Genomic DNA, 22,544 nt, shown 5'->3' with positions numbered 1-22,544 from the left:
TACCAGGTGGCTCCCTGGGGGTGGCAGGTAGCAGGGAAGTGGGAGGTCAGGCTGACACCAGGTGTGTACCTGAATGGATACACGGGGGTGGCAGGGGGAGTCGTTAGCTGAGCAGGAGTGACCTGTTAAGTAGGATAGAGAAGGAAGAGGTGGAGAGTCAGTCAATCTTTTAGATAAGGCAATTTTGAGATGCCTGTGGAAGCCCCAGGAGGCTGCAAGGGCCAGAGGCAGCCGGGTCTCTGGCTGCAAAAACTCACAACAGAGATGCAGGGAGGAGATTGGACCTGAGTCCTTGACCATCAAGTGTCCGGGGAGAGCATGAGGTCGACTGGGCAGAGATGGAGAAATGAGCGGGAGGGGGCACCCAGAGCCCCATCATTTATAGGCAGAGAGGACGATGGAGGAGCCCTTTCAGGGGACAGAGAAGGGCTGGGCATCCCTGGAGAAGGCATGGTCTGCAGGCAGAGGGAAAGGGCTTTCCAGCAGCCTGGTGAGAGGGACAGCGTTGTGGGGTTCGGAACCCAGGAGGTGGGGGAAGCAAGGAGAGCCACTCAGCCCTTGTGGGGCAGACTTCAGGCAGTGGCGCACGTGGGGAGGTGAGACCTGCTGAGACGGCTCTTTGGGGAAGCTGCTCTGATGGGGTCAGAGGCTGGTAGTTTTTGGCCACAGGGTACCAGAGCTGTCTTACATTTGTTTTATTTTCAGGTTGGCACAACTGGGGAAGAGTCAGGAGGGAGGGAAAAGTTTCAAATACAGGATGGAATGGGGTACAAGGGAGGAAGGAGCAGGTAGAAGTCTCTGAGATGGGCAACAGGGGCAGAGTCCACAGGTGGAGACATCATTTCTGCAGGAAGAGGAGGGAAAGAGTTGGGGAATCCAACAGGTGAGTTTAAAAGCAAACCATCCTTGTTAAGATATTCTCAGAGGAAGGGACAAGAAGGAGCTGGTGGCAGAGGTGACTGTGGCGGGCGCCACACGGGAGTCCTCATATCTCACACATTCAGTCCTCACCACAACATAACCACACTCAGGACATTCTTATACCCATTCTACAGGTGGGGCAACTGAGGTCCAGAATGGCCAAGCAACTGACCCAGATTGGGACCCGAAACAGGGTTCTTCTGATGATGTCCACAGCCTTGGCAGAAGCTGGCCCCAGGGAGAGGAGGCCTTCTGCTCAAGGCTTCTCCTCTGTCCTCCACGGTTTCAAGGAAGTGTCTAGATCTGATCCTGCAACACCCTCATTGCCCTCTCCATGCCCCCCTGCCCCCCACACACAGAGAGGCTGAGTCTGGAGGGGAGCCCCACACCTGGCACCTCCTTTCCCAACACCAGCTTCCAGACCCGAGAGTGGTTTGACCTGAGGAAGCAGAGGTGGAGCAGGCCCCTCTCCCACCACGGCAGAGAGCTCGGGGCGGGAGGTGTGGGAACAGGTCCCCCAGCTGGTGGGGGGCCCTCATGCTAATGTCCAGCATGTAGCCAGCATACACATCACCTTTCTTTAACCTGTCACGGACGGGAGCACTGCCGGGGACGTGGAGACCGCCCTAAACGCTGGCACTGAGGGGCCGAGCTATAAATAGCCTTGCTTGGACCTCCCTTCCAGTCTCTCAAAGCAACAAACAAACAAACAAACAGCCCAACACCCAAACAAATGCGCCTTCCCTGCGCCCTCGGGGTACTGCTCTCACCTCCCTGGCCCAATGTGGGCCATCAACTCTCCCCATGCCAGGGGTCTGCTTCTGCAGGGGCCCTTGGTTGAGGCACCAAACCGAGCTGGGGACTCAGGGCAAGGACCCTCCTGGCAGGAAACTCAGGCCTCCGCATCACGCATTCACTCGGGAGAATGACCGCGTGTTACCTGCGGGCTGCTCAGTGCCCTAAGAACAGGGGCTGTGGTGATGAGGAAGGCAGGTGACTTTTGCCCTCAGGGAGGAGACAGGTGATGACAAGGACAGGAACAGCTGGCATTTCCTTCCTGCTCACTGAGGTCAGTGCAACCACGATTCCCACTTTACAGATGGAAAAACCACGGCTTAGGGAGACAACGTGCCTAGAAAGGCAGAGGCTGAAGCCACAAGTGCTCAACTTTAGAGACAGAGCTCGGACCCACAGCCCTGTCTTGGAAAGATGGACCAGAAATGTGTCACTCAGGGACAACAACAAGGCAACGAAGCTGGTCTGTAAGGTGTGGAGTTCCCGCACCAATTTCTTCTGTGGCTGCAGAAATCCTCCTCCCAGGTCATGTGGAAGTCCCCTCCAGCCCTGAACACATCCTACACTTCTCCATTCCCCAGGATTTATCCCACAGTTCTCTCTGCCAGGAAAGGAAAGGAAAGTGAAGTTGCTCAGTTGTGTCCAACTCTTTGCGACCACATGAACTGGAGCCTACCAGGTTCCTCCGTCCATGAGATTTTCCAGGCAAGAATACTGGAGTGGGTTGCCATTTCCTTCTCCAGGAGATCTTCCTGACCCAGGGATTGAACTCAGGTCTCCCACATTGTAGGCAGACACTTTACCGTCTGAGCCACCAGGGAAGTCTCTCTGCCAGAAATGTCCCTCTCAATTCTCACATGCCTTCACAATTCTGCCTGTCCTTAAAGCACCAGCTCAAATGATGCAAAGCACCTGTAAACCGAGAACCTCCTTCCCCCTGAAGATGCAGTGAGCATCTATGTTGACCTCTGACCTAGAAATGCCTGGTGCACAAACTGTTTCTATATAAAATGCCAGACAGTACGGATTTAGGCTTCACAAGGCGTATGGTCTCTGTCCCAACTATTCAACTCTACCCTTGCTGTGTGAAAGCAGCCAGAGACAATTTGTAAACAAATTCTGTGGCTGTCTTCCAATAAAACTTTATTTACAAAAACAGGCAGCAGATGGATTTGGTCCATGGTTTTCTGACCTCTGTCCTAGGCTAATGCTTCCCAAAGAACACTAATCCTGAATAGCACCCTGAGGTCATACAGGGACCTCACTGAGGAATGGCTACATACTGTAGCCCTCTTTAGAGAGTCCCAATGCTCATTAGAATATTAAAGGCTCTGAGAAGTCCTGCAATAAAGGCATCTCTATAGCTCTGTCTGTCCGGGCTTCCCTGGTGGCTCAGATGGTAAGGAATCTGCCTGCAGTGCAGGAGACAGGGTTCAATCCCTGGGTCAGGAAGATCCCCTGGAGAAGGGAATGGCTACCCAGTCCCATATTCTTGCTTGGAGAATTCCATGGACAGAGGAGCTTGGCAGGGTACAGTTCATGGGGTCAGAAAGAGTTGGATATGACTGAGCAACTAACAATAGCTCTGCCTAACCCAGTGTTTCCCAAACTTACTTAGAATTATTCTTCATTAAAGTGCAAATTAAAACCAAAATGAGATGCCACTTCATGCCCACAAGGGTGTACCTACGAGGATGGCTTAATCAATAAGATAGACAATAATAAGTATCTTCAAGAACATATGTGAAATAGATGATCAGTCCAAGTTCAATGCATGAAGCAGGGCACTCAAAGTCGGTACACTGGACAGCCCAGAGGGATGGAATGGGGAAGGAGGTGGCAAGGGGGATTCAGGACGGGGGGACATACGTACACCCGTGGTTGATTCATGTCAATGTATGGCAAAAAACACCAAAATATTTTAAAGTAATAAGCCTCCAATTAAAATGAATAAATTAAAAAAAATAATTACACTAAGATAAGCAATCACACTGGGACCAGAGAAACCAAAATGTGTACTCGTCCCACCAAAAATGTATAGTCTTTTCTGTCAACATATCAAAATCATAATATCACTCATACATATTCAAGAATTTTTGTTGAACTTTGACTCCTAAAAATGTACTATTCTTCGAGTATAATTTTTTCTCTTGTCACTTTCTTGTTAATTAGTATAAAAAATAATATTTGGAGTAACTCCTTAAGATAGACCCATAAAAAGTATATTCCTAGCCAATCTGAATAAATCAAGAGCATCTGCTAAAAAAAAAAGGAATATAGAGAAATGGAACTCACATATTTCTGGCAGGAATGTAAAACAGTTTAGCCACAATGGGAACATTTGCCAGTTTGTTTAAAAGGTAAACATAAAACTCAGCCTTTGCAAAACTCCTAGGTTATTCAAACTCCATCTGAATGCAGAGTTCCAATAGCAAGAAGAGATAAGAAAGCCTTCCTCAGTGATCAATGCAAAGAAATAGAGGAAAACAACAGAATGGGAAAGACTAGAGATCTCCTCAAGAAAATTAGAGATACCAAGGGAATATTTCATGCAAAGATAGGCACAATAAAGTACAGAAACGGGATGGACCTAACAGAAGCAGAAGATATTAAGAACTGGCAAGAATACACAGAAGAACTATACAAAACAGATCTTCATGACCCAGATAACCATGATGGTGTGATCCCTCGATAGTATGATCTCTCACCTAGAGCCAGACATCCTGGAATGCGAAGTCAAATGGGCCTTAGGAAGCATCACTATGAAGAAAGCTAGTGGAGGTGATGGAATTCCAGTTGAGCTATTTCAAATCCTAAAAGATGCTGCTGTTAAAGTGCTGCACTCAATATGCCAGCAAAATTGGAAAACTCAGCAGTGGCCACGGGACTGGAAAATATCAATTTCCATTCCAATCCCAAAGAAAGACAATGCCAAAGAATGTTCAAACTACCAAACAACTGCACTCATCTCACACTTCAGCAAAGTAATGCTCAAAATTCTCCAAGCCAAGCTTTAACAGTACGTGAACCATGAACTCCCAGATGTTCAAGTTGGATTTAGAAAAGGCAGAGGAACCAGAGATCAAATTGCCAACATCCATTGGATCACAGAAAAAGCAAGAGAGTTCCAGAAAAACATCTACTTCTGCTTTAATGATTACGCCAAAGCCTTTGACTGTGTCAATCACAACAAACTGTGGAAAATTCTTCAAGAGATAGAAATACCAGATCACCTGACCTGCCTCTTGAGAAATCTGTATGCAGGTCAAGAAGCAACAGTTAGAACCAAACATGGAACAACAGACTGGTTTGAAATTGGGAAAGGAGTATGTCAAGGTTGTAAATTGTCACCCTGATTATTTAACTCACATGCAGAGTACATCATGCAAAATGCCAGGCTGGATGAAGCACAAGCTGGAATCAAGACTGCCAGGGGAAATATCAATAACCTCAGATACGCAGATGACACCACTCTTTATGGCAGAAAGCAAAGAGGAACTAAAGAGCCTCTTGATCAAAGTGAAAGAGGAGAGTGAAAAAGCTGGCTTAAAACTCAACGTTCAAAAAACTAAGATCATGGAATCCAGTCCCATCACTTCATGGCAAATAGATGGGGAAACAGTGAAAGCAGTGACAGACTTTATCTTCTTGGGCTCCAAAATCACTGCAGATGGTGACTGCAGTCATGAAATCAAAAGACACTTGCTTCTTGGAAGAAAAGCTATGTCTAACCTAGACAGCATATTAAAAAGCAGGGATATTACTTTGCTGACAAAGGTCCATCTAGTCAAAGCTATGGTTTTTCTAGCAGTCATGTATGACTGTGAGAGTTGGACTATAAAGAGAGCTGAGTGCTGAAGAATTGATGCTTTTGAATTGTGGTGTTGGAGAAGACTCTTGAGAGTCCCTTGGAATGCAAGGAGATCAAAACAGTCAATCCTACAGAAAATCAGTCCTGAATATTCATTGGAAGGAATGATGCTGAAGCTGAAGCTCCAATACTTTGGCCACCTGCTGTGAAGAACTGACTCATTGGAAAAGACCCTGATGCTGGGAAAGACTGAAGGCAGGAGGAGAAGGGGACGACAGAGGATGAGGTGGTCACATGGCATCACCAACTTGATGGACACTAGTTTGAGCAACCTCTGGAAGTTGGTGATGGACAGGGGAACCTGGTGTGCTGCAGTCATGGGGTTGCAAAGAGCCAGACACGACTGAGTGACTGAAGTAAACTAGGTTTTTCAAAAATAGCCCCAAACTGAAAACTACCCAAATGTCCATCAACTCATAGTCAGACAAATGAAACTAAATTAATTAATTAATTAAATGGAATATTAGCCACAAAAAGGAATGTGACCCATGTGACCCATGCTGGAACATGAATGAACCCTGGAAACATTTTGCTAAGTAAGTGAAAGAGGACATTGAGCAAGGACCACACATTGTATGATTCCATTGAATATGTGATATCCAGACTATACAAATCCAAGAAACAGACAGCAGGTGAATAGTTGCCTGCCAATGGGACTGAGATAAACTATACTATAAATGGGCATGAGAGATCTTGTTAGGATGATGAACATAGTCCAAAACAGTCTTGTGGTGACAACTTCACATTTGGCAAATTTACTCAAAGGTCATGAATTATACACCTAAAAGGGGTGAAGTTTATGGTATGTAAATATACCACCAAGTCATTTAAAGGCTATTAAGAAGGAAGTGCCCCACCATGTTTCTGCCTTTCCAAAGCAATACGTCCAGAGTGTGTAGAACACACTCTGGCAGAGATAACACCATGCAGGTTATCCTGTGTCACACCCACTGCCCAGAGCAGACTCAGGCTCCAAGAAGACGTGGATCTTGCCACGGACCACAGGCAGTAAATGGCAGAGCCTGGCCTTGCACCCCCATCTCCTGACCCCAAGTTCAACACCTATTCTAGTCCTGCATGGCTGGAGGGTAAGAGCCAGCAACACAGGAGGCGATAAGGCGAGGTGTCTATATGCCGGGATTCCACGCACCACACCGGCAAGGGCCTCACCTCCCAGTGGCTGGGGCCTCAGGGCCCTCGGGTTCCTGCCCTTCTCCCCATTACCAGGACTCAGCACAGCTCCAAAGTGCTGCCTGAGCCTTCCAGGCCTCCCCGAGTACAGCAGCTCTGTATTACAAGTGGCTGAAAGCTCAGAGAGGGTCTGACACCACATTCTGTGTTAAGGCTGGCAGAGAGTCACTGTCTGCTACAGAGGGGGCGGTGGGCAGGAAACAAACATGACATGGGGAAAAGTCCTAGATGAGAGATCCGGAGTGGGAGTTGGGGGGGGGGCCCCCCGGCCGCCCCCCCCCCAGCCCCTGGCACTGCTCCAGGGTATCGCAGCAGGAGGCCTCCATTCTTTGAATGTCACCTTAACCACCTGAGCTGTGGGGTGGGGGAGGGGGGACAGGCTGAGGATGGGTAAGATGCAGGGGTGAGAGGAGCTACTACTGCTGATGGGCTACTGGCCCCTGGCCCCACCTCCATTTCTGTATGCTGACTGCGCCTCAACCTGGAAGGGTGGCGAGGCACACCTGTTTTCCAGGGAGGAAGCTCAAGTTCAGAATTACATGCCCAGGGTCCCCATGAGTGAGTAGGAGCGTCAGGTCCCAGCTCTGGGTCTTCTTTCTAATCTTACAGGTCTTCCAGGGAAAGCATGGAGCTGAGCATGTGTGTATGTGTATGTTTGTGTGTGTGTGTGTGTGTGTAAAATCTGGAGAGTTTCAAACACTTTCTCTCGGCTTTATTAGAAGTAATACGGAATTGTGATAATGCACTAAAATTTGGGAATAGCCCCTTCTGTGTGACTTTCTGCCTGAGCCTGAATTAAAGTCATTTACGAACCCCTCGTGCCACCAGCTGCAGGGCCACAATACACACTGGGGGGCCAGTCTCAATGTCCATCTGTCATCACAGCAGATCAGAGCCTGCTCACCTAACACACAATGCCTGGCTCAGCTGGAAACCACAGTGTTCTGTTAAAAGCAAGGTTCATGTCATTTCTTAAAGATGCCTCTTGAAACCCAAGAAGACATAAACCAACAGGTTTTCTGTGTTTTGGTTGTGCTGGGTGCTGGAGACTTAAGTCCCTCCTCATTCATCCCTCCCTCCCTCCATCAATTATACAGAACTGTGGGGCTGGAGAAGACTCTTGAGCGTCCCTTGGACTGCAAGGAGATCAAACCAGCCAATCCTAAAGGAAATCAAACCTGAAGATTCATTGGAAGGACTGATGCTGAAGCTGAAGCTCCAATACTTTGGCCACCTGATGTGAAGAGCTGACTCGTTGGAAAAGACCCTGATGCTGGGAAAGATTGAGGGCAGGAGAAGCCAGCAACAGAGGATGAGACGGTTGGATGGCATCACTGAATCAATGGACATGAGTCTGAGCAAACTCCGGGAGATAATGAAGGACAGGGAGGCCTGGTGTGCTGCAGTCCACGGGGTCTCCAAGGCTCAAACATGACTTAGTGACCGAACAACCACAATCTGCCGCAAAACTCTCCCTTTGAGAACCTAGTGCCACAGGACTGCAGAGAGGAAGGACAGGCCAGTCGGATTCTGCCCCGAGATAAAACAGGCAGCTGATGGCGTTTCAGTCACGAGCAAGAGGAGCATGTAAGGAAGGGTGGAGGGACACAGCAGGGATCAGAGAGGCTGGCTCTCAGCCCAGCTCCGGCTCTTGCTGGCCAAGAAAGGCACTTTGGATGAGCCCCTTAACCTCCTCCTGCCTCAGAATCCCCTGAGATGAGAATCTGTCCAGTGATGCCGTACCATGTCTCCCATGAGCGGGTGGAGTAAATAAAGTGATGGGGCCAGGGTACACAGCAAGTGCTTAGTAACTAACCGTGACCTCCTTTCTCTTCCTGCACACATCAGGATGTAAAAGGAACCTCAGACACAACTCTTGCAGTTCAGTAAAACCCTGCTTCCCATGACTCAGTGTGAGACACCCACTATTTGTGAAAACAAATCGCCTCATAGCTGATTTTATATACAAGTATCTTTACTCTAATGTTCAAGAATGAGTAATATTTTATAGATCACAGCTCTTTCGCAGTTACTAAGCCTAACCGTTCCTCCTCCTCCCCTTCCTCCTTTCATTTTGCAGACAAAGAAAATGAGCTGCAAACAGATTCAAGCAGTGAGCCCAAAGCTGATAAGTGGAAGCAACAGTATTTAAATTCTTGCTGTCTGGCTTTAAAGCCCAGGTCTCTGTCTGCATCTTTGCATCTTATCACTACACTCCTCTGGAACATTTCAGCACCTGGATATACAAGCAGTGCCTCTACCCTGAGCTTCTGCTGTCAGGTTTGTGTTCAGACCTCTTCATCTATTTACTGGTCCTTCTAGGGCCCTGGGGGCTCTGGGCAAGCAGGGACCCCTGGTGTTGACAAGTTGGGGCAGATAGTTGCCAGTGGCAATGAGAGTGAAGAAGCACTGCTCTCTGCTCCATTGGGGGAGGCCTGGTTTGTGCTTCAGGGATGGTTATCCAGGGAGGGTCTGGTGGATACCAGCAAGTCTGAACATCAGACTTCGGCAAGTAACCCCTCCCTGCTTGAGCATCATGTAAAATAAAAACCCATTGTATGCAGTTTTTTCCTTCTTCTACTCAGACATACTTCCTACATTTTTCTACAAGAAAGCACAGGTGACTTTGGCAATAAGGAAATCAAGTGTTCACCAGAGAACCCACTTCTATAAAGGGGAGCTGATCCAAGAGACGAATGACATGTCTGAACCTGGGAATGTACACTCTTCAATAGACAGGGCAAGAGTGAACTAAGATGACACTGACCTCCACAGGGTTAAGAAACATTCATTCACTCATTCATTCACTCTTCCATCCATGCATGTTAATAAATATTTATTGAGCACTTAGAGTGTGCTGGTAGGACAACAGGGAACAAAACAGGACAGTGCTTGCTGGCATAGGGCTTTCAGTCTAACAGAGAGACAGAAAGAGAATAAACTAGTAAATAAAGGCACAAGGATTTCAGATAAGTCCTATGTAGACAACAAAACAGATAGATGGGGTGGAGAAGGACTAGGGTACTGACTCAGCTGGATGGGCTGGGAGAGCTTACTGAATGACATTTGAATTAAGACTTGATGATAAGAAAGAGCCAGACACACGAGGAGAACTGGTGAGGAATCTTCTAAGCAAAGGGACTCTTCTCTATAAAAGCCTGAGACTGAGTCTAGGACAAGCCCAGGACATACAAAGGGCACCAGTCCCAACAAGGGGAGTGAGCACAAGGGAAGATGAGGCTGTGAGATAGGTAGGGGCAACCCCAGAACCACAGAAAGAATTAAGAGTTTCACTTCAGCAACTCTGAGCCCAAATTCTATGTCCAAATGAAAATCAACTCAAGTGGCCATGTGGTTTAGAAATACACAAATTTTTAAAACCTCCTCCAGTAAGAGCAACCAAAAAGACAAGGCTGCATCCTTCTGAATAAAGATAGAGAAGAAATTACCGTTAGAGCTTAATGCAGGCTTAGCACACAATATGCTCACAACAAATGTGTACTGAATGGATGCCATGAAAAAGCACTTTCAACTGTACACATGGCGAACAGGCACTTGCTTGCAAAACTGTGGACAAGAGAGATGAGAGTGCCTAGAAAAGAAAGTGAAAACAGAACACAGTCCATCTGATGCCACAATGCTGGTTACACTCTTATAGCACTCAATCCCCACAAGGCACATGGGCTTAACATGCAGAATTGCAAACATATTGAGATAAAGGCACAGGTGCCAGACGCATAATGAGTTACTAAGGGAAACCAGGGTGGCCTGATTTTGAAATCTGACATCAGGAAGACAAGCCACCCCTGCCCCACAGGCCCCCTGCCAGACCCAGAACCGGGGACTGACCCAGAGCCTGAGCCGTCCTCAGTGGTGAAGACAGTCATTTTAATTATTTCCTGAAAAGGGAAATGAACCTTCAAGACATCAGAAGCCCAAGGTCAGGGTGAAGGCATGGCCAGCTATGGGCAGGGAAGTAGCACCATGTAACAGATTTTATGAGATCCACAGGCTTGTCTCTCCTCCTCTTCTAGAGGGCTAGGACCACGTCTTCTACTTCCACCACTCCCAGCTATGCCAGTATCCTTCTCACATGCACCAGGAGCTCAGGTGTTTGCGGAATGAATGAACAAGCACCCAGCCAAGGTAGTCTATTCTGACCAAGCCACATGGCCCTGAATGAGATCCCTGGGGTTAGAGGCAGCAGGAAGAGGACAGTAAGAGCACACCGTAGACAGGAATCAGACACACGCGGAAACAGCAAAGAGAACCAGGAGAGAAACACTTTCGAGGACACTTGATCCAATACTTGAAGCATTGTCACATAGGAAGGGAATCAGGCACATTCCCTCTAAAGCCCCAGAAGCCAATCTTTGGCTGAATTCAAGGAAGAACTTCCTCCTAGCATGGCATCTGCCAGGCTGTATTTAGTGGAATGCTAGCACTCCGGGGTGGAGGAGGGGAGAGGGATGAGGGGAAAGAGTCCAAACAATTGCACAGGAAAATACGTTTGGGAATTTGAGTTAAACAAAGGTAACGGATATTCTTATTGGAGGGCACGACTTTCAGCCCTTCTCAAGTTTATGTGGCCCCAAACAGTTTTTCACAGGATGCTACAAACATCTCACATAGTCTCTATGTTCCAAGTTCACCTCTGGGGAAAAAGACGAATTAGAGCTGTCTGATACAAACATCTTGCGAAGGAAGGAAGGAGTGTCACACCAGAATTGGAGTGCTTTAGGGATGCAGAATTCAACGATGCATAGATGATACAAATGCAATCAGAGTAGAAAACTGGAACTATGGGCTCATTCTGCCATCGACTTTCATCTTGAATGACCGAGTAGCAGGCAAAAAGGCCCAGTTACACGTTAGGACACAGACTAACTGTCCCCTCCCACCACTTGGTGTCCAGATGAATGGGTAACATGAATATTATGGGCTTTCCAGGTGGCTCAGTGCTAAAGAACTCACCTGCCAAGGCAAGAGATGCAAGAGACTCAGGTTCAATCCCTAGGTCGGGAAGATTTTCTGGAGGAGGGCACAGCAACCCACTCCAGTGTTGCCTGGAGAATCCTATGAACAGAGGAGCCTGGTGGGCTACAGTCCATAGTGTTGCGAAGAACTGGACATGACTGAACTGATTAAGTATGCATGCACACATAGATATTACAAAGGGATCCCTGAAGCAGCCAGTGCTATTCTGGGGAGCTTAGGGATAAGATGAGTACTTGCCAGAGCCCACTTTGACTCTCCTTATGTACTGTTTTCTAGAAAATACTGTCTGCTTGCCTTCCTCCCATGTACCTTTACATTCGGTAAATATTCACTGAGGGTCTTCCATATACCAGCAGTGGGGAGCAAAACCAGAAAAGATGCTGCTTCATGACAGCCTCCTGGGGAATTCAGACAATAAACCAACATGCTGCACAAATAAGAATTTAATCCAGGTTTCCCATACACATTACAAAGGAAATGAATGGTACAAAACAATGTAAGTTACACAGAGACCTCGTCCAGTGCAGGACTTCGGGTTCTGTTCTCTAAGGGACCACAGAGACCATCTTTTGCCATCCTCAAATGTGCAGGTCCAAAACATTCCTATAGGAAACTATAGTCCACTGGGGCTGGAAAAGGCCACATAGCGCCCCTCCCACCCACATACACACAAAGCAGCCTCCACTCCAGCACAATGTCACATGGATGCTCTATTTGACTATGACTCAGTAGGCCACAGTCAAACAGAGCATCACTGACTCAATGGATATGATTTTGAGCAAACTCCAGGAGACAGTGACGGGGGGAAGCCGGGCATGCTACAATCCATGGGGTCACAAAGAATCGGACATGACTGAGCAACTGAACAACAACAGTAGGTCTGGATAGAGCTGGAGAGTTTGCATTTCCAACCAGGTGATGTTTCTCTGCCAACCACATCAGGTAGCACTACTTCATCAGGCATTTTAAACAACCTAAATAAACTGAGGGCTATACCATGTTCATGAACAGAGAGGTTCAATCACAAAGGTGTCAGTTGTCTCAGATTAATCTATAAATTCATTATCCTCCCAACCAAAGTCCCCGCAGAGTTGTTCTGTTCTTTATTGTTGTTGTTGTTTTTTAACTTGACAAGCTGATTCTAAAATTCATCTGGAAGACTAAAATAATTTTGGAAAACAGCAAAGTGAGGGACCTGTCTTGTGGGTTCAAGGCTTAAAATTAAACTTTAGGTACAGTGCTGACACACAGTTAGCAAAACAGATGAAGGGATCACAGTGCCCTCAAACAGATCTATGCTTTTAGTAAAACTTTATATGGAAGATGGCATTACAAATCAGTAAGGAAAGGATGAATGATTCAGCAAATACTGCTGGAGAAATTGGTTATTTATATAAAAAAATAAAACTGGATTCCTACTTCATATCTTATACAAAATAATATTCCAGGTAGATTATATTCCTGACTGTGAAAAAAAAAACTTTAAAAATCTTAGAAGAAAACCCAGAAATATATATATATATATATATATATATATATATATATATATTTGTGTGTATGTGTGTGTGTGTCTGTGTGTGTGCAACTTTGAGGTAGGGAACTATATCTTAAATAAGACACTCACTGTGCAAACCAAAAAGAAAAATACTGGCAGGTTTGAATTTAATATAGTTGAAACTTCTGTATGCTACACATAAATAATGAAGAAAAGCCATACACTAAGAATGGTATCTGGTTAAATAAAAAAAAAAAAATCACTCATAAAACCACTGCTCCTCTATACTACTATTCATCAGCACTAGGGTAGGGGAGGTTCTTCAATGAAGTCAGGCCTTTTCAAACTGAAAAGCCTCAGTGAGCCTTTATCCAGCCTTCAACCCATAGAGGAAACTTTTCTTCAATTCCTGGGGTGCTGCACAATTCTGCACATTCACAATGTAAATGATGCCCTCTAGGGTTGTGCAGTGAACAACTTATACAACCGTATATGGCAGCCCTGCAACTCCAAGGGCTACAGATCCCTTTGGAACACTGATGAAAAATGCCCATCTCTGGGAAGATGCCCACCCACACAACTACTGCCTATAAAGTCAGTGGATTCAGGCACTGTCCCCAAAACCATCAACAGCCTTCTGTTCATCAAACACTTCCAGGTATGAGGGCTTACAACCTGTGAAAGTACTTGCAGACAACACTGTGGGACTGAACTCTTCCTTAAGTACTTGCCTCTTTACAACCTCTCCCCATTCAAGTTGATCTACGTCCTTTCCACGTCACCTTGTAGCTACTGAATGAAAGCTAACCTGTCCCCCCAGGAGACTTCTGCTTTCCAGGCTAAATATACTCTTGACTTGGTTTACTGCAAACAGTCCAAACCTTCTCTTTTGCTAAAAGTGAATTTTTAAACTGCCCATCATTTTGCCAAGCACTTCTTGCCCTAGTAAGTAACTAGGCATGCTGACATGTCAACAAAGAACGAGAAAACATTTTTCTCAGCTGTGCTCCTTTAGAAAACCTCTCAAGATCTCCATTCTGGCTTCTAAACCAGCCAAATGTCCACAGAAGCCAGGAAGTTCGAGGCTGGAGGCTGGAGGCAGGGTCAGACTTTTTTCAGGGGTGGGGTCGGGGCAACCAGGACAGAGCCCCCACGGGCCAAAGGAGACAAGGTGTTTCCACTTACTCCCAAAACTCCATGACAGGAGAGGTGGCGTTCTGCAGGGACACGTGGCTGTGGTTGGTAGCGTTCAGTTTCTGGAACTCCACGCAGTTCTCTGCAGTGGGAAACAGGACAAGAAACACAAGAAAGTTAACCTCTGCAAGGGCTGAAGCTTAGACAATATTCAGAGCCCATGGTGCAACCAGGCGGTTTTTACCCAGCCGCTTCAGGTAAACATGCCTCAGAGAGCACTGTGGGGAAAATCAATCATGTACAAACAGTTTAAGAGAGAGGCTTGGCTTGATTCCAACCAGAGAAGAAGTTTTGGGGGTAGGGCACCTCCTCCCTCTATTTCCCACTAGTACACCCTGTTCGATTCTTTTCTCCTGAATCTTTCACCTTTTCCACTTCCCTGCCTAAGGCTTGTCCATGGCATCTACCTGTTCCACCCTGGCAGGAATGTGAGGGTTAAAAAGGGGCATCAGCCATGGTGTCCCTGGGCCAGTAACACAGGTGAGACTCAGGCGAATGTCAAAGCTGCTTCATAAAGACCCGACAATTGGATGAAATAATATCCAAATGTGTAAAGAATCCCTGGTTCTTTCATCATTCCCTCACTCAATCAATCTAAGAAAGGATTTATTGAATATCTCTTCTCATTTCATGAGACTTGATGACCAAGGGGGATTTGAATCTCAAGGTAAAAACATCTGAGTGTCTGTCCTTTAAGGCCCAGATCAGCCTATTACCCTCTCCTCCAGAAAGCCTTCTTTGATCTCCCTCTCCTGAATTCTAAGGAAGTTAGAATTTAAAGGTCCTCCAAGGAACCTCCTTCTCCAACTCCCTTTATTTTGAAGAGGATGAATCAAGAGTCAGAAGTAGTCAAGTGACCCCCGCCCATACCCTCTCCCTGCTCACAAGTCACCAGCCAGTTAGGGGAAGAAAACAGTCCAGCCAAGGCTCCACCTCCTTTGCCATGGTTATTGCCTGGTTCTGTCTGCCATCATGGAATCCAGGTCTCTTTACAGCACCTCCCTGTTCACAGAGCTGCCTTAGTCACCAGGCTGTGAGCTCCCTGAGGACAGCGTCGTGTGTGCCCACTCATTTCAAAGCCCCTGTACCTAGCACGGTGACCAGCCTGGAGCCTGCATTTAGCTTCATGCTGGCCCGTCACTCTGCTTATGTATGCACAAACACTCCAACTATATCTATAATCGCTGGAGCATGAAGCCCTCCTATACATGACACTTCACACATTACAAGTGTTGACATGCCTTCAGAAAAAGGGGAGTGCAAATCAGTGGAAGAAAGCTTTGCAGCCCACTGGGGAAAAAGCCCCCCAAGTGTCTGCTCTCTTCCCACTTCTCTGGACAACTGCTAACCACACCAGGGAAGGAGATGGTCTGTGGGGTCCACAGCCAGCCCTAAGAGAAGTCTGGGAACCCAAAGTTATAAGCAAAATGCCTGAATGTGCCCTTGTTCCTTTTTCTAGAGCGAGGAGCCCTTAGTTTTGATCAGATTCTCTAATACAATGTCTCTCAATTTTTTTTTCTAGGGTAAAAAAATTTCTCAGACACCCAAAGTTGACAAGGCATTTTTATTAAAATGATATTTCATCATCTACAAATAAGCAATGAGTTATAAAGCCTTTGTGATTAAAGTATTCAAACAACTATAAAGCCATGTTTTACAAATTAAATACCAACTATACCACCGAACCAATACAATTTAAATTGATAGCAAAAAACGGGTGTGCATGATAATGCCATCTTGTGAGATTAAATTGATTTCCCAACAGAAAAATGGACCTGACAGGTAGGAGGCAGGGTCTATGGAGTTGAACTTGCTTATTTTTCTATGCGCTATTTGAGATTCAGTTCTATCACCATTTTTCTCCGGTCATGCATTTGCAGAACCTTTGTTCCTACAGTTCCTACATTTATGAATTAAATCTCTTTTTCCCTTGGCCACCATCATCCTATTCACCAAGAATGCATTTTGAATTGTCAGTGTGCACAAAGTCAGGCATTGAGATCCCCAACCATCCTCATTTATAAGGTGAATGTACAGATAATTAGAACATGCACATATTTTTAGAGTACCCTCAAAATAAATTTGCACAGTTAATTTATCATGGATGACTTGCAGGCCTCCAAGAATACGTCCTTGAATTTTAGTTTGATAAACATCTGATTATGTTCCTAGGCAAAGATAGGTTAAGAACCAGGGAGAGAAAATGAGACTCACCCCCACCCCCCCAAAAAAGTGCTGGGTGGGGGAACAAGGTAAAGTTATGCAGGGATAAACTAGTTCTCAGCATTTTCTTGGTCTAATGACTGCTGTTCCTTCTGCCAGTGACCAATATCCTGCCCTGTCTACTGTATCTCAGCTTTCAGGATAACTGGCCACTTACAGGCACAACCTAACCACAGGTTGCAACACAGATGGTGAATAGATTAGAGCAGGTATGTTGACTGCAGTCAAAAGGCAGTGACTGTCTAGAGCAGTACTGAGCAGAGCTCCGAGGCCAAAACTAGACTCAAAAGGAAAGAGTTCTACAATCGATTAGTGATGTCTGTACAGAGCAGTCTCCATACATAGTGGTTGAGAAGTATTTGTCTTCCCTAGATTATAAGACTCAGTCCTGATAGGTTGACAAATAGATAAGTAAACAGTATATTAGAATCCAAAGTAATCTCAGAAGTTACCCATTGAAGGGAAGAGGAGAGTGGTGAATTCAAGTGTCTACCTGGGGTGGACAGGTAGAATAAATGAGCCATATGAGCTGCGTGGGGACTGTGGCCAGCTTGAGGACAGATGCTTCACCCACAGACAACAGCCGTTTCTCAGCTGTGGCCACTGCTGCCAAGTATGATTGTGGGAATGTGGCTCTGCTGTTGCCAGATCTTTTTAACTTTTCAAGAGAAGCTGGGAATCTGGATTTTCATCCCCAAGCCTTCTGATTTTTCAATTTTTGAAAATACAAATACAACAAATACATTTTTGAAATGGGCTGGTCATTGATCTAAAGCCTAATCGGCTGACAGCCCCCCTGTCTGCAACTCTTGATCTAGTCTAACCCCTTCATTTTACAGAGGAAAATCTGACACTCAGAGGCAGGGCTGGAATTGCAGCCTGAACCCCTGGATCTCAGTTTAGCACTTCTTACTTGCATCCTTACTGTGTGCCCAAAGGATGCAGCCTCTATATTTGGCAAAGCAAGGTAAGAACGCCACAGTTCCTCTCCTTGTGCCAGTCCCTGGGCTAGTGCTCAGCTCATGAGAGTACGCAGACCAGGTACAGAAATGACCACCAGATTCAGTGGAATCTGAACTCACAGCAAGACACGTGACACACCACCAATCCCAGCTCGCCCAGTAAGACCAGCTGAGAGACCCTCCAGGGAGGCCATACCTGTGTTCCACTCGTGTCCACAGCTGGCCCAGGGGAGCTCAGTGGTGAAGCAGTTGCTCAGGTAGAAAATGGCCCATGCCAGGATGATAATGTAGTACACGTTTAGATGGGCCTCAATCACCTGCGTTGCATAACCAATGCCTGAAAGAACAAAGAAAAGGCAGTGATCTAAGTCCCTCTCCAACTTGTTAAAAAAAAAGCTGCCCTTCACAGCCTGACAATACCTAGGCATTTTTTAAATTTTCTGATTAACTCAGCACTTACCTTCAAATAAAGGGCACACTTTCCTCCAACATGTAATGCCACCTTCACTTGTAAACTGTCCCAGAGCTGTTTCCAGGAAAAAAACAGGAATCCCACAGCATATAAAAAACACCACATAGGGAATCAGGAATGCCCCTGCAAAGATGCAAAGGAAAGGAATGAAGTTAAAAGTTGCCTCTGCCACTTCAGCCCCCGAATAACCTATTAGAGGGAAGACAGCATATGCTCTGAGCTTGAGTTCAAGTTCCTGCTATAAGGACCAGAGTCAGAAAATGTGAGCCTGGGTTTGGGCTCTCTGCCACCTACCCCCTTGAGTAAGTCTATGTCACATCTCCCAGCCTCAACTTCTTCAACTGTAAAATAAGGCTTTAATATGTAATAACTGCACCACTTATCTCACAGAATGGTTGTACAGTTAAGATGATAAAGTTTAAGAAACTGTGTAATATGCTTGAATCTTTCATTTATGCATCTACCCTCCAGCACAAGTCAAATCTATTCCCTCCCTGAATGCTGTATCCTCCTTTTATATTATAAAGTAACCTCAACTGGCCAGGGGAGGGGGCCTCTTCTTTTTACTTTGGAAGTAACCTGCAAAAAATCTTTACAAAGAAAGGCATTCTCAAGGAGATATACAATGAGCAGTAACAGGTCCCTGTACACGAGCCCCAGGTATGGAGCTGAGATATGAGGAGTTCATAGCAAGAATACAGCCAGAGAGGCTGGCTTTGAATCAGTCTGGAGAAAAGACCACCGTAAGCTTTAGGGCTCCCATTTTGAAACACAATACCCACTGCCTGGGCCTTTCTGTGAAACAAATTAAATGACTGAGGTGAACATGAGCCATTACAAGCAGAAGGGGATTTTTCCAAATCCCTCATTCTCTCTCTCCTGTCTAATAACAAAGCATGAAAACACACGCTATTCCCTGCCATCTGATCTTGCGAATGAAGGCTTTCACTGAAATTGCTTTTTGCTAAATGAAGTCCCTTTAACCACAGGATTAACAGCAATGATTTTGATCAATCCTGGTAATAGGACAATATTTACCAGGTTGTGAAAGGGTCTTATCTTTTCTATTTTTACAGAGTTTCACATTGGGAAAGAAATACTAAAGTATTGTTGCAGCTTATGAGTAGAGCTGTGTAGATTTTTTTTAAAGAAAGTTAAACAGTTGATAAGCAGATACCCCAACTATATTAGAAGGCAAAAAGTGCTTGAAAGAAGATAAGAGGGTCTGTTTTCTGAATCTAAGTGATTAAGACAAGCCACAGAAGTTTCCCTAACATGCTGCAATTTAAAATAAAACGACACTTTCTGAAAGCCTTGTGGCCTCTCTACTCACAAAGCTAGTAATCCTTATGATAATTAAACCAGGATATCTGTACACCCAGCGGAGATTCTCGTTGAGTTAGAGTAAAAAAAAAAAAAAAATGACTCATTTTTAAACTGTACTCACTACAACCTTTTTTTTTTTTTTTAAATCTGAGAGTTTGTAACTAACGCAGCATATACAATGTTCTGATTTTAGGAATGCGTTTCTGGTTTTGGTATAACAATTTCCTGCTAAAAAAGGGTGGGGGGGAGAAGTTTAAACAACTCTCGCCTGGGACGATCCTAAAGGGTTTCCACAGGAGTTTAAGCGGACACAGCAGCTTACACAGGCTGAATGTGCAAAGAGGAGAGGCAGGTTCCCAGCTGAGGGCTCAGGGCACGTTCAGGGTCTCTGAGGCCACTCCCTCTCTCCCTGTGCCAAGCCACCGACCCCGGCGGCCACTTCATTACCAGTGCAGAGCAGGCTTGGAGCAGCCTGTGCCTTCAGGATGAATGTCTCCAAAGAAAAGGGCCCTGGCCAAGCAGTCCCCTTCTCGCTCTCCCTGCAGCTGCCCGCACAGGAAGTCCTGTCCCGCAGTCCGACAGTGTGGTCCCTGCCAAACCTCTGAGCCACCTTTGCTGGGCTCTGGGGATCTGCTGGAGGGACACAGCAAAGAGAGAGAGGAAAACATGGACACGGGCTTTTCTCTGCAGAAACCGTGCCCCTCGAGGTTTCACAGGGTCCCTTGCCATGGACCTGCCAGCTGTCCTGTTGCTACGACAGGTGGGGGCTCCTCAAGTCTGGAGCTCCCTTCTTGGAGCTGGGAGATCTAAGGACTTAACTGCTGCATCTCCAGCATGCAGCCTTGGGCATGCTGTCACTAGAAACGACTCTCTGGTCACCTTCGTTTCCCTGACCCCGGCAAGCTCTAAGCACCTTCTGAACAGCAAGTCAGTACTGTTGCTAACTGTTCTGAGACCAGTCAAGGAAGCTCTTTGGTGCCCATCTTCCCACCAGACAGTCCTAGAAAGGGCCCTAGGGGCAAATGAAAGGAAGGGAAACCAAACGGCAACGGGCCTCACCTAAAAAAGTTCTCCCAGTTGTGCGTCCAATCCCACTTTAAAAACAGGCCTTTGGTGTCAGAATCCCCGCCTTTACCCCTTGGGGAGTGAGCGACTTCTCTGTCCCTGTTTCCTCCCCTGCAAAACGGGGAATATACCCCTACCTACAAAGACGACTGTTTAATGAGATGAGGTAAGTTAAGTTGAGGCCAGAGGCTGGCATTTCGGGAAGCCCTCAGAACCACGAAGCTTCTCGGATGACCAAAGTCCCCTTTCCTTCACGCGCGTTTCCAGTCAGGAAAGCTGAGGCTCCAAGGGACTGCGTCCTGCCCCCGAACTCACGCCAAGGGCTCCCGGCCTCGGTCTGCACCTCACGCCCCCGGGGACAGAACACACCCGGCGGACGAGTGCCCGCGTGCTAGCAGGTGGCGCGCTCAGGTGCGAAGGGGGGGGGCGAGCATGCGCACTGGGGCGGCGAGCGTCGCGCGGGGGTCAGCTCTCGCGCCAGGTGGCCCCGGGGCCAGGCGGCCGGCGTCCCCGCGAGACTGGGGTCCCGCCACACGCAGGCGCGGGAGGGGGCCCGGCTCCCTGCCCCCACAGGGCCGGCTTCTCCCACCTCGTCCTCCTCAGGGCCGCGCGCGCACCGCCTCACCTCCGCCGTTCTTGTAGCACAGGTAAGGGAAGCGCCACACGTTGCCCAGCCCGATGATCTCCCCCGCCACGCTCAGCACGAACTCCACCTTGTTATTCCAGTGGCCGCGCTCGTGGACCGCCTTGTCGCGCTTGTCGCGCGCGGACACCGCGCCCCCGCCGCCGCCGCCGCCGCCACTCAGCACCTCAGACTCCCGCGCCTCCTCAGCAGCCTTCCCGTTGCCCAGAGGCAGCGCCTTCTCCGCCGTCATGGCCGCGCTGGCTGCCTCCTCGTGCGCCGGGCCCGGCTCTGTGCCGCCGCCCCGGGCGGGCTGGCTTTTCTGGAGGCGAGAGCGGGCGGGAGGGGGAGGCAGGGGGTGGAGCTGAGGGGCCGGGCCGGGCCGGGCCAGCGCGGGGACGGGGACGGGGACGGGGACGGGGAAGCGGCGGCCCGGCCCCACCGGGCGCCCGCGTCGCCTCAGCCCGGCTGGGGCCCGGGAGCCCGCGAGCACCTTGCGCGCGCCGAGCACCTTGCGCGCGCCGAGCACCTTGCGCGCGCCGAGCACCTTGCGCGCGCCGAGCACCTTGCGCGCGCCGAGCACCTTGCGCGCGCCGAGCACCTTGCGCGCGCCGAGCACCTTGCGCGCGCCCCCTCCCTCCCCGTGTCCTACCCACTGACCTCTTTTTAAAAAAGTGGAAGTGTGCATTCAGGCCTAGGCTGGGCTCCAGACACCAAGCCCTGAAGTTTCACCACTCTGTGATCTCCGAATTTCTGGGTCTCAGTTTCTCACCTCTAATAAGAGGAGCGGCTGTAGAACTGGCTTCTGCAGTCTGAGCGCCTGCGCGTCGCGTTAAACTGCAGACCCTGATCTAGTGGGTGGGGCAGGACTGGAGCTTTTGCGTTTGTTGGAACGTGTGCGCCCAGGTGATGCTAATAAAATTGACAGGGACCACAGTGTGGACGAAGGGAGAAAATGAACTTTTGGGAAGAAAAATGAACTTTCTTCCCAGCGCTCAGACTGTGAGCTCCCCTAGGCTAGTGACGCCTCCAGATCTTGTCCATCCTGGCGCCCACCGTTGTAAACACACTGACTCAGGACAGTGTGGCAGTTAGATTTGCCTGTGGAAATGGGCAAATCTAATTTGAACCGCTATCTATCTTAATCTTTTTAGTCGTGTGAAGAAGTCATCAGACATTTCTGTGCCTCAGTTTCCTGATTTGCAAATAGGAATACTATATTGCAAATAGTGCTTTTGTTATAAATGTGTGTGTGGAGTTAATACGAAAATGCTTATAAAGTATTTAGTATATTGGAAGGGCTTTACGAACATTATCATACGCTGTGTAGTCACATATAGTTATGTAGCATCTTGTTTAATATCTGTCTTTCCACTCAACTGAGAGGGTGATGTACCCTGCCTTGTTTA

General features: G+C 47.6%; 1 protein-coding gene across 6 annotated transcripts in view; it reads right to left on the bottom strand.

Moving 5' to 3' along the window:
- SLC6A11 (solute carrier family 6 member 11) overlaps positions 1-21,949 on the bottom strand; it is a 128,720-nt gene extending 106,771 nt beyond the window's left edge. For 3 of the 6 annotated variants that reach the window (XM_081524485.1, XM_081524487.1, XM_081524486.1), the window contains exons 1-4: positions 21,139-21,620; positions 18,111-18,245; positions 17,847-17,987; positions 14,457-14,547 (exon numbers count right to left, since the gene is read on the bottom strand). In XM_081524485.1, the coding sequence (XP_081380611.1) occupies positions 14,457-14,547; positions 17,847-17,987; positions 18,111-18,245; positions 21,139-21,388 (617 nt within the window). In that variant the 5' untranslated portion in view covers positions 21,389-21,620. Of the gene's footprint in view, positions 1-14,456; positions 14,548-17,846; positions 17,988-18,110; positions 18,246-19,895; positions 20,082-21,138; positions 21,621-21,795 lie in introns of those variants that run through there. The other 3 variants (XM_081524483.1, XM_081524484.1, XM_081524488.1) reach the window with 2 other exon arrangements.
- Between the last annotated feature and the right edge of the window lie 595 nt (positions 21,950-22,544).

Source organism: Giraffa tippelskirchi, chromosome 9 (assembly GCF_054371585.1).
Source record: "Giraffa tippelskirchi isolate mGirTip1 chromosome 9, T2T-mGirTip1v1.2.pri, whole genome shotgun sequence".
NCBI lineage: Eukaryota > Metazoa > Chordata > Mammalia > Artiodactyla > Giraffidae > Giraffa > Giraffa tippelskirchi.
The sequence above is the reverse complement of the archived record's forward strand: the minus strand, read 5'-3'. Positions and strand labels throughout refer to the sequence as shown.